At 46.3% G+C, this 12,204-nt stretch overlaps 1 protein-coding gene across 4 annotated transcripts in view; it reads right to left on the bottom strand.

Annotated features, from left to right (window-relative positions):
* The window catches only part of UNC5D (unc-5 netrin receptor D), a 135,351-nt gene that overhangs the window by 79,287 nt on the left and 43,860 nt on the right, over window positions 1–12,204 (bottom strand). For 3 of the 4 annotated variants that reach the window (XM_052701822.1, XM_052701826.1, XM_052701823.1), the window contains exon 1: window positions 7,892–8,076. The exons of the other annotated variant lie outside the window; for it this stretch is intronic. In XM_052701822.1, coding sequence (XP_052557782.1) covers window positions 7,892–7,982 — 91 coding nt within the window. In that variant the 5' untranslated portion in view covers window positions 7,983–8,076. Of the gene's footprint in view, window positions 1–7,891; window positions 8,077–12,204 lie in introns of those variants that run through there. 4 annotated transcript variants of the gene reach the window in all.

Below are 12,204 nucleotides of genomic sequence, written 5' to 3'. Positions count from 1 at the left end.
ACATCTTGGTGTGAGCTGGTAACATTTTGTGGTTGTATTTTTTTTTTTATGGGTATACTCCCAAGGAAATTAAAGGTTAAAAATATGAACCAACATCAGGCCCGGCTCTATTTCCCCACTCACAGCTTCTCCTACTTCCTCATGTTAAGCTGCTTTAGAGGTTAAGCATGACAGGCTCAGATGATGGAACACTGCAGGCTGCATGACATGACAGTGCAGCCAAACACAGGGGGACCACAGCTTGTTATTTGTCTCCATCACAACAAGTGTACCCTTTGTCCCTGCAGGACCAAGGGGACTGTAACTATAAGTGACATTCCAAAGGCACAAAAAAATCTCTCAAGAGTAGCCCTGCCAAGTTGTTAGTGGCTATGATCTCATTTATGGGGCTGCAGGATGGCCAGATACCGCTGCACCGACCAGTGGCAGCACTCAGAATCTAGCTGTAAAACATTAATTATTACTTTCATCTATGATATTCTGGATACAATTGACAATACTCTACCAGCCCTCTCCCCTCCTACAGAATTCCATCACTGCTGAACCAGCAGAGGGGTCTCACTCTTACATATAGAAAAGGTGGCAGACATAATATTTGTATAAAAAACAGTCATAGAAATAGCTAATTAGAGAAAGGCACTAAATAACACTGGAGACTCAAAGTCTTTTAATTACGCACAGAGCCCAGAGAGGTTGTGAAATCCACAGCAGAGTTTCAATAGCCACGTAATCCAGTTTGACATCACAAACTACAGAGATGCAGTGCTGAAGCTGGGGATGATTACAACTGTATGAGGACGGGACGGCCCTCATTGACATCTCCTCTCTGGTTTATTTTCTGCTAAATTCAGAGTCCAGTGGGAGCATCGGTTCACCCATACCTGGATAACACAGCCCCACTAACCCCAAAGTAACAACAAATCACCCCAACCTGCACAAACTTAACCTTCACACACAACTCAGGGGCACGTCGTCTTGTGAAGCCATTTGCTGAAACATACACTGTGAGAGGGGAATTTATTTGCAGAGCAATACTGATATTGTATGGTTTCCTATCGCTGCAGTACGTCTGACTGTTGGGCTGCAAGACCTTTGTGAGGGCATTACTGCAATCACTGCAATCAAATCCTACAGCCTGGGCTCCATCTAGAGTCAGGAAGTTTCTCTGCTATGTACTCCTCTCCCTCCTCCCCACAGCTCACTTGGAGTGATGGTCAGAACACACAATTGCTCCCTTTTTCATCCTATAAGGTAAGAAATGTTATCCTTATTTGTCTTCAAAAAACCTTCACACATCAATGACCACCAAGAGACCTTGGAAATAAGAATCCCCATCCTTGGGCTCTTTCCCTACACATGAGTAAGCACCAGGTCTGCATCAGTGCTTCTGATACCCATCGTAAGGGCAATGCTATTTGTTTTGCCGTTCCTCAGGAAGGAGGCAAGGAGAAGTCAGCTCCAACTGTTAGGTCATGTTAAGCACAACTCAGATCTGAAAACCCCACATTAGCAAGAATTAAAGATGTTCTCATTCAAATGATTGAAGAAAAGTTACCGAGCTCAAAACAAGTCAGGCACCACATTACTAACTCACAGATTCAAATCAAAATAGAGCAGAAGTATTTAAATCATAGTCTAAATTAGATCTGTAAAAATCTTCACAGAAATAGGCAAGTCAAGTAGCAGAGTTATCTCTGGAAAAAATCTATTAGCAGTAATGGAATGATAATCCTCTCAGATTCATTGATGCTGACAGATTAAATACTCTAAATTCATCTTTTATTTTGTTAGCTCATTTGACGCAAAATAAGTCCTATGTTTTTAATGTAGTGGGAGCTGAGGGAGTTCGGCTGTTACTGTGGCAAATTTGGTATTAACAGCCTTTAGGTACTCAGCACAGCCATAAGCTGTTACCAAGTGCCAGCTGGAGAAGAATGACTTGTTTCCTCTCTTAACACAGTACCGCCGCTTCTTAGAAACTAATTTAACATCACTGAAGTTGCTTCTACCAGGAAAAGAAGAAGGATTAGGGCTGATAACAAAGGCAATGTATGATTAAGTGCCTTTTCCCCACAATCCATGGTTAAATAACAGGGTGACACACACTGCCGACCTCCTCGTGTCAGGATGGTGCATCTCTGGAGCAGCCTAAAGCTCCATGCAACCCTTCTGCCTCAAGGAATGCACGCAGCTGGACAGAGCAGGCAGAAACAGGAGACAGATCTCAACATCTCAACTTGAGTGACCCCATTTCGCACAAGTTACACCACGTTACTCGAGGTCAGACCTACAAATCTGACATGATTCTATAATATATAGTGATGAATAGGAGCAGTGGCTTTTTATTTCCACTTTTATTTATCCCTTAAGCATTTTTTCAGCTACTTTCCCCTCTTAGAAATAGAGAAATCACCAGTCATTTGCCCATGAACCATATCGAGAAGTTCATAAAACCTTTGGAAACACACAGATATCAAGAAAAAAAATAACTGAATTTCAGAATGAGAGCTACTTTGATGTACGGGTATTTCTCCAGCATCACTGAGCTCTGAGAACTACACGATGAGCACAGCACACACAGCTTCGTTAGGACACAGTAAGGACATGCATCACCCTGCATCCTGCAGCCGCCCCTCATTGAGCTGCATGACAGCTGTGACAGGGAAAGCACTGCAAGCTGTGACCCAGCATCACTCTTCTACTCCCAGCAAACAGCCCATGTTCTCTACAGCCAAGTTAAAAGATAAAGTTCCAACTCAAATCCATTATTAGCTACGTCAGCAGCAGCAAATACCTCGCAATAAATCAGTGGCAGCAAATACCTCGGAATTGGAAGGCGAAATTAATATTTCAAAGGGTAATGGCTTACCACGGACCCTCAGCGGTTTTAAATCTGGCCCAAAACACTGCTAACCTGAAGCATTTGTCACCATAAAAGTCACAGACGCATCTGTTGAACTGCAGATCAGATGTGGTTTCATATGACAGGTGAATTCAATTAATAGAGCAAATTTGTTTTTCGGCAATGCAATCTATTATTAGGAGCATTGTAAGCATGGAAGCCATTCTGTGAGTAACTATTCAGCACTTCTAAGAAGCCTCCACGTTTGCTCCTTTCACACCCATTGTCTGCCAGGACTCCAGCAATTTAATTTCACATGCAGAAGTGCTTGAAGAAGAAACAGTGGAGATCCACAAAATGTATTGCTGAGAAAAAAGAGAATACATCCAAACTTGAAGCAACTGCCCATTCAGCATAAAGGTAAGAGCAGGTGTGCTGTGTGTTCTGTGCTTCCTGACAGCTGCAAAGTTTGGACGTTTTGCACAGGAATAATAAATAAAAAGCTTCTGATTTTCAAGTTTTCCTACTGTTACAACAGGCACCAATATAAGGAACACCACCATCACCACCCACCCACCAACACTATTTCCTACTGCACTCGTTTTGCTTACACTGCTCATCTCCAGACATACTCAGTAGGTTTCATCTGCACATAAGCTGAGCTCTTTTATTGCACCATTTTATGTAGAGAAGCATCCAGTGTGCCTTCAAAGTACTGAAGGAAAACACAAACACAGCCTCAAACCCCAGCAGGGGGCACTGGGTGCCACTCATCACCCCAACACATGGAACTGCACCACAATGAGCACTTCTTTATTGCTGCTGTTCCTGGCTGCTGCTTTAAAAAAGGCCTCAAAAAGGAGGTGGGAAGGGGGAAATGGACAAAAACCACAAACCAAAGTGGTGGAGGTAGAATTTTGAGGCTGAGGTCACCAAATCGTGTATTTAAATTAGAAGCTTTCGATGCCTTCTTGGCAAGATGCTCTCCAATGTGGTTTATGGACCACGTAAGATATGGTTAAGCATAAAAAAAAAAAAAAATGGCATTTACAAATAATGATGTTGTAAGGTGATGCAGTGTGATATAGTGTGGCAATTGAGGTTCTCTAAAAGTAGAAATGGAAAAAACAAAACCATTTCATAGAAATGAAGCTGACCATCTGCTGCACTGCAACAGCGGCAGCTGCTGAAAACAACAGAAACAGCAGCCTCTGGTGTTAACATTCTGCTCCTTCCCTCTGACTCCACCTTTCCCCAGAAAGCAGGGCTGAAAATACAGCAAACATACATCAGATGGCCCTGTGGGATCCTTTGCACCATAAGTAATTTTCCATCTAGGCTTGTATCAGACTGTTGATGTTTGCGTTCTGTAATTCGCTGTGAAACAACCATCAGATTAGCTTCTCTTCTTCACTGCTAACAATTCAGCCTGATACAGAGTCCCCTGCCTCTGTGAAGATGGACATTTTCTTTCATAGCTTGGAAAGCTCATTTCATCATTGCAGAGCTCGAGCTTCATTCTTTGCATCAGAAGAGATAGGAATTGCAGAGCTCTACTGTGTGGATGTGGAGAAGCACAAGTGTACAATGAGGAGCCAGGGAGAAGCAGCACTGCAACACACTGCTTTGCAGGGAAGGAGTTCCTTTATGGAAAGACAGGAGGGAATATCACCCAGAGATGCACACATTAGAAAGGAACAGCGGAATGGAGATGTGTGCACCACACTTCCAACATAGGATCATATGTGCAACTCCTCAGCTTTCTGTCTAAGCAGTACTTGGCACCAATGTTGGCTGCAACAGGATGCAGGAAATAAATTCAGTGTGCTCTGAGCAATGCAGCAATACACCCAAGTAAATCACAGAACAAATTAAAACGATCCCAATAAGTGGATCCCCCTTCTACAGAGGGTCCAAAGTCAGCCTCACACTCAATAGAAATGCTTCTTCTATCCCACCTCTTCTCATGAACTATGCTATAGCAGATGAGCACAGCAATAGATGCAGAAAAGAGCAGGACTGACTGGAAGCCAACACACCACTGAACAGTGACTTAAAAGAACTAATACATGCACTGATTCTATCAGTCCCAAAGCATAACAACTTCCACGTTCTGATGGCAGTGTTGAAATGCTGCTTTCTGAGCCCCCAGGCTTCTCCATCCTCCTCTCACAAACCTTCCTTTCTCTTCATACACAAAGCAAGACCTCAGCACAAGCAAAGCAAGCTTGTATCTTCATGGAGACCAGAGAGAAGCAACCAACTACTCAGTAACCACAACCCCAAGTCAAAGAAGTTTCTTCCCTGAGCAGCTGAGAAGTAGATACAAACACTGGCAGAGAAACAAAGGCACGGTGAGTAGAAGGATGGCTCAGAGATGGGATTTGTTGTTTTAATGAATGCTTTTTCCTCATGCAGCAAAACTATGTGATGTGTGTGAATGCAGTCATACAATTGATGCACACAGCTCATGAGAGCTTTTCCTTGATTTTTGTTCACCCCGCATCAGTTGTTAGTATCTCAGTCCTCCGCTTTGCTGAGATCCTGGTGACATTTGTACTTTAAGATCACATAAATCCATATGCTGACAGCGTCTGTTCAGTTGAGGTCGGCACATGAGAGATATTCCAGGTGAACGTAGGAACAAATAAACAGCTTTACTCTCAGCGGGGCACAAGGAACAGAGAATGAGAACTGAAGACAATCTAACGCAACACCAGCCATAACACACCTCCTTCAGATGCAGAAATCAGGACACAAAAAGCCTCCCTGCTCCTTGAATGCAGCGCAGCAAATCCACGTCGCTCTGCAAATAAAAGCAGCAGCGGTGGCTCCCGGGCTGCTCTAAGCTGGTGGCAATGAGGTACACTGCAAATACTGAGAGAATCTAGATACACAAATGCAATTCCAGCCCGTTCGCAATGAAGCAAACAGAAGTTCATCTAATTTGCACAAGGATGGCATTAAATTCCAGACAAGAGGTAGAACCAGGACACAAACAACTCACCTATCAGTCCTGTCCCTGCCATTGGATTCATCTTAGCATCAACTGCTTTTATCTTCCTAAAGCGTTATTCCTCCAAGAGCTCTGTTGCCCAGAACCTGGTTTGTCTGCTGAGCTCCCAGATCAGAGCAATGCCTTAAATTCACAGCTCTCCAGACCAGAGAGGTGATATTAAGAAAAAAAAAAAAAAAAAAAAAAGAAAAAAAACACAAAAGAAAAAAAAAAAACCAAAAAAAAAAAAAGTCAAATTAAAAAAAAAATAAAAATCCCTCAATTCCAAACTGAGACACCCGCTCCTATGGCTCGCTCTCAGCCATGCCCTGTTCCATGAGGAGGCTTAGAGGAGCATTTATTGTAATAAAACCAGAAGTGAGAAGCAATGGCTGCACTGATACTGTTGCAACAAGAGAAGGAAAATCCCTAAACGGTGCTTATTTACAACAAAATGCACACAGATGTAGGAACACAATGAAACACGTAGCTTTAGGCTTTAATATCGAGATGCAGAGCAAAACCAGCATTCACATTTTAGAGACATCTTCACTTGGATACATGCAACCTAAAATTAGTTTCAATACCTCAATGAGATTAAAAAAATATTAGCAACTTCCATCTCGTTTTCAAATTCCCTCAGTGTCTATGCATTGTTTGCTGTAAAATAAAAGCCCAAAGCAATGCACAGACATTCCTTCCAACAGACAAATGCAGCGTGAAGGTTATCTACAGTCATTTCATTTCTCTTCAAACTCAGTTCAAACCAGGATCTCGGAATACCATTTGTCTCAGAGGGGGCTTGAAGATAACTTCACCTGCATCCCTTACAGCTCAGCAGGTCGGTGATTGGGCTTCACTGCTTCGGCCAAAGCCACAACCAAAGACAGCACATCACAGCTCAGAGACCGCAGCCACCAGCTGACCCTAAGGATACCCACAACTCCCAAACCCATCCTATTTCAGCCTGAAATGTCCTGGATGGGAAATTTTAGTTGAACAACTAAAACTCTTTAACAGCAACAGCCCCACTACACCCCACACGGTTTGCAGTGACATTTCTGAGGCTCACGGGGCCTGATCCCAACCACACTTCCCAATATGAGATCCACCCCAGAGTCCTTCCAGATGCATATGAAACACCGATTTAAACTAAACACACATGCAGTCCCTTATGGTCACAAATGCCTTTTGAAATAAATACTAAGTAATATCAGCCTTCCTCCCATTCTCATCTTTCAGTTCAGTTCTATAAGGGATGCTTTTGCCCAGCAGCCACCTGTGGCCCAGCCCCACGTCTGACCCACGGGCAATGCCCGACCAGAGGATGGTGTCCCACAGCAGCAGATGGAGGCACAGCCCCAGCGGGGAGAGATCGAGAAAGGCGACAACAAGAGGGATGTGCTCGGATCTACAAAGCCTGCTGCAGGTTTGCACTGTAAAACCGCAACAGCAGGAGGGAACGTTCTGTGCAGCCCACAGCACCGGGTCCAACGATGCGCGGTGCCCGGCCCTATCGGAGCTCAACGTACCGAAGTGCCAGGCTGGAGGTGGGGACGGACCCCGACATCGCACGTACATCAATAACACCGCGCGTACGCGCACCCAAGCGCAGACACTCGCATTGTCTGCCAGGTGTTGGATTCTCTCGCTGTCAGAACAGTCCACGATCTCGCAGCACCATCATTTCGGGACGGCTCCGCCACTCCCCGCGACCGCTGCGGGTATCCCAGCGCTGCCCGCAGCCCCGCACACGCCGCATTCCCGAGGATGCTCCGCAGCCCGGAGCCCGCAGTGCCGAGCTGCGTCCCGCCCTCGGTCCCTGGCCCCCGTTTCTCTCCTGCAGGGCTCTATTCCCCTTACCCCAACGTTGGGGCATATCCGCTTCGCCTCCCACCGCGATCCCGTGGGGTTATGGAGTGGGGAGAGGTTTTTTTTGTTTTGTTTTTGTAAATGACGGGGGTTCGCCCAGCAGAGCAACCGGTGCTCGGGGCCGGCCGAGGGTTTCCGTCTACAAACTTGCCAGGGAGGGATGGCTTGGGGATCCCGCTTACCTCTCAGCGCTGCCGCGCGGCCGCACAGACCCAGGAACAGCAGCAGCTCCAGGCGCGGGGCACAGCCGCCCCTCTCAGCCCCTCCGCCCATGCTGGCCCCGCAACTCCGCTCCTTCCTCGACCGGAGCTGAGGCTGCAAACCTCCGCCGGAGCCGCAGGTGAAGAGAGAAGTCGTTTCCCGCGTTGTCTTTCCCCCCCCCCTCCTGTTTTCCTCCCCTCCTCTCGCCTAATCCTCACCCCCCCCCCCCCCGCACGCACTGAGCCGGAGCTGTGCCCGTAGCCCCGCGCTGCCGCCGCTCCTCCCGCCGACTGCCTCCGAGGCGCCGTGCGCGCCCGCATCCCTAATGAGCCGCCCCTCCCCCGCCGCTAATTAGCCGCACGTGGGGCGGGGCCAGGTGCGTTGGGCAACGCGCGGAGCCCCCCCGAAGAGCTCCGGTGTTCGGGGCCGAGCAGAGAGCGGAGGGGGTGGGAGTAGAGCGCATCCTGCCTGCCTCTCCCCCTCCCTCCAGCCACGCTCTCCTTAGCAAAGCACCGCCCTTAACAGGTGCGCGAGGAGCAGCGCCTGAGCCCGAAGCAAACAGCGCTTGTGCCATCTTTACTAACAGCGCCTGGCCCAAGCGTGCTTCTCCTTGCCGTGAGGGGCACTGTTGCACGCTCCCTTCCCCCCGGCTCGCTGCAAACCACCTATTTCGGTGCACAGAAGGGCCAACAAGCCCAGGTGTGCTCAGGTACAGCCGCTGTGCCTTACTTAGGCAGTTAAGAGGTGCAAAGCGGCTGCAGGCAGAGGAGGAGCAAAGCTTTGGGGTTCAGGGAGCTGCACCCCACGCGTTTCAGGACTCGGTGCATCCGCAGGGAGTGGCGGTGGCAAAAAGCGAGGCGCTCAGAGCACAGCGTTGCTAACAAAGTGCTCACCGTGAGGCTCCTACACAACTGTAGGGTAAAGGGATTGGGTTCGTACCACCGTGACTCCGAATCCTCTTTGTGGAAGCCAAGCGTGGCACGCTCCAGGTCAATGCATCACAACGTGCACCAGTGAGCAAAGACATAAAATCTAAGATAATGTATTTGTTCTCCATTTGCCATTCTTTTGGAGATAAGCCCTATTTGCACTAGGCAACAGGAGCACAGGAATCAGCGGAGGGGCTGTATTCCTTATTTTTGAGTTCATCTATTAACCTCGCCCTACTCCACCTGCATCACATGCTAAGGGTGCTCGGCTGCTCCTGTCAAAGTGCTCAGAAATCCCTGACCGGTGAGTTTTGGAGAAATACAGTAGGATTAGCTACATGGACTTAGAATGAAGGCTTATCAATTGGTCCTGCAGGCAAGCTTTGTACTGCTTTCAGCCAGAAACACATAATTAAAGCAACAGGAATTTGTAAACAGAATTTTAAGAGGGGGAAAAAAAAAATAAATCAATATCTGAGAACATCACATCGGAAGCTCTCTTATTTCTTTTCTGTCATGCGTTTTCCTGACCACAATCAAGAGCAGAGTGGCGAAGGCTGAGAGCAAGCACATGAAAAATACATTTTCTTCAACAGCCTAAGGTCATCTCCATGGCCAATGGGCTCCGAAAGAATAACAACAAACAGAAAGCCACAAAGGAACACAATCAGGAAGGCACACAGGAATGGTTTTGCACATTACAGCATCTCCTGTGCTTCTTTAAGCCTTTGCATGTCAACAACCACAGCCCTACTTCCAAGGACATCCATTCCATACAGCCACGTGCTCTGAGTTCAGCTCATAGACCGTTTCTGCCCATGCCACTGAGTCAATGTTTGGCACTTTGGATTAAAATACCGAGTTCTCAGTTTATAGAACTATTAGGACGGGAAAGAAGAGAGCATAAGCAGAGAAGGGCAGCAGCTGGTAACTTCAATCAGAGCACTTGACATGCAAAGATGCAAAGTGTTCTACAAAAAAAAGAAAAAAAAAAAAAAAAAAAAAAGACCTCAGTGGGGAGAATGCAGCAACCTCTGAGCTGGTGAAATTGAGCTGCAGATGAAACCATGTGTTCTTTAAGCACTGATGCACACTGGAAGTACAGCACCTTACAGAAACAAAGCTCTAAATCTGCTCTGGCAGCCCAATGAGCCACCTCTGTTAGAAATATAGTTGCAATTCACACTGAGGTTTAACCAGAGGGAAGTTAAAGGGGAAGGGAGGATCTGCCTTTTGATATCAGGGAGTGAGCAAGAAGGAAAGTGCATCTGGAATTCAGTCAGAGGGGATTCATGGCATTACTGGGGCAAGTGGGGGAAACACTAATGGAGAAGCTGAGAATGCTGGAAGGAAGAAGTTTGTTCATCCCTTGCATTTCAATGGTTAAGCTTGGCAGCAATATTTGTTTTCTAACACACTCCGTATTTCACATCTGGCTTTCTACATTTTCAAGAAACTGAAAGTCTGTCAGCAGAAGCATCGAAGTTCAAAGAAAAACTAAAGGCAAGAAGGAACAAAGCAAACCAGAGGAACCCTCCTGAATGGTTCCAACCACATCCACACACAGCACAAAAGCACCAACCAGAAGGACAGACAGAATCTGCAGCCATCAGTTCTGCCACCTGTGTACTCAGTGTGGTTTTCCCCACATCTCTGCATTTCAGGTTGCACCTCTTACTGTGCCATGAAGATAGTTGAAGAGTCTATGGATTTCTAGCCTTCAACCACATGAACTTCAACAACTGCAAAAGCAGCTTTTCTCCCTGGTATGTGTCAACACCCCAGTAATTTTTAATAAACCACACAACTGCAGTCTGAAGGAAAATATTAAGAGTTCCCTCCTCCACACCAGCAGCTCAGCAAAATGTTCCAGCTGAGTTTTCCAAGGTGCTCCCATCCCTCTCTCTGCCCAAGCACAGCACAGAAATCTGCAGCAGGTGATGACATTTTGTTTATTTCATGTCCAGCCTTGGAGGAGCCCACAGGTGATCTGAGTTAGATCAGAATTCACATCACCTGGGATCAGATAATAGGCTGGGGGTCACTGCTGGAACGTTCTCAGGAGTAGGTAGAAAGGAATTGGCCTCAATTTGCAGCTCTTGCAACTAAAAAACATTCCATATTCAAATGCCACCTCAGGTATAAGTGTACAACTGCATGCATAATGGATGGAATGATAAAAGGAGAATAAATGCACCCACCCCACTGATGTACTTCACAGAGAACATTACACATGCACCAGTTGGCTCTAATGCAAATACTCACACCTGTACAACAGGTAAATAATTCATGAGCAGGCAAGAACTGTAACAACAAATCACTAATGAAATTACACTAAGAACTCTGAATGGGCTCTGCTGTAAGCACACAGAAGCCAATAAAAGCCCTATTTACTCTTTGCATATTTTGGTTATTTATTCTTCCCCTTCTCTCACTCGCAACAATTCTCTAAACGAAACTGGAACTGAAAATTGGTTAAGATAAAAGCCCCAAAATAACACCATGCTTTGCCTCAGCACCCACTGCTTCTCTCAGACAGTACCAGGGCAGGTGAACCAGCAGGAGGTAACAGCTGAGTGCAGCACTCCATGAGACACGAATGTGCAGAAAAGCAGCTGAAATCCATCTTGATCCTTTGGCCTCAAGTTTGTGATTGACTCTATCTGCCACTCCACAGAACCTTCTCATCCCAGTGCATGGATATGTGAGTGAGGAGCTTTGGACCACCTGATAGTCACAGAACACAGACCTCCAACCCAACCCTGCTTGAATAATACACAGTTAAGCCAGCAATAAAAACAACAGCTGGGTGCTCCTTCTGCCCAGCCATTTCTTCATCTCTACAATAAGGGCTGGCTCAAAAGCTCTTCCTGAGCACAGAGCATCCCTCAGCAACATGGAATTTCACTGCACGCATCTTGCAGGTAAATGGCTGGGGGTTCTCACAGGCAGAGAGAGCAGCTGCGAGATGAAGGCATGGCATTTCCACTGCTTATAACATAGGAATTAATAATAATTAAAAAAAAAAAAAATCAGCTGAATTTCATCATTTTCTTCTCCTCCCGTGTTACATCTCTCACTCATCTGCATAAGGTCAGGATTTTAACACTGCATTTCCTTTAGCAGTAGACCCATATTTCTTTGGGTTTGTCAAATCTCTCAAAATAATACGATCTGGAAAAACAACAACATTTAGCAGCAAGATGCAGTACTGGATCCAGCCACGTGGTACTTAGACACAATCCTTAACAGACTGAGTAGCTACAGCATCTGCTAAGCCAGTATACAAGTACAACCTGTGTGCATGAAGGCAATTAATCAGCCAGTCACAGCCTGCATGCAAACCTGTTGTTGTGTTTTGGAGC

This window comes from Tympanuchus pallidicinctus, unplaced genomic scaffold (assembly GCF_026119805.1).
Source record: "Tympanuchus pallidicinctus isolate F22 unplaced genomic scaffold, pur_lepc_1.0 scaffold41, whole genome shotgun sequence".
NCBI lineage: Eukaryota > Metazoa > Chordata > Aves > Galliformes > Phasianidae > Tympanuchus > Tympanuchus pallidicinctus.
Note: the sequence above shows the minus strand (reverse complement) of the source record. Positions and strands in the feature narration are given on the sequence as shown.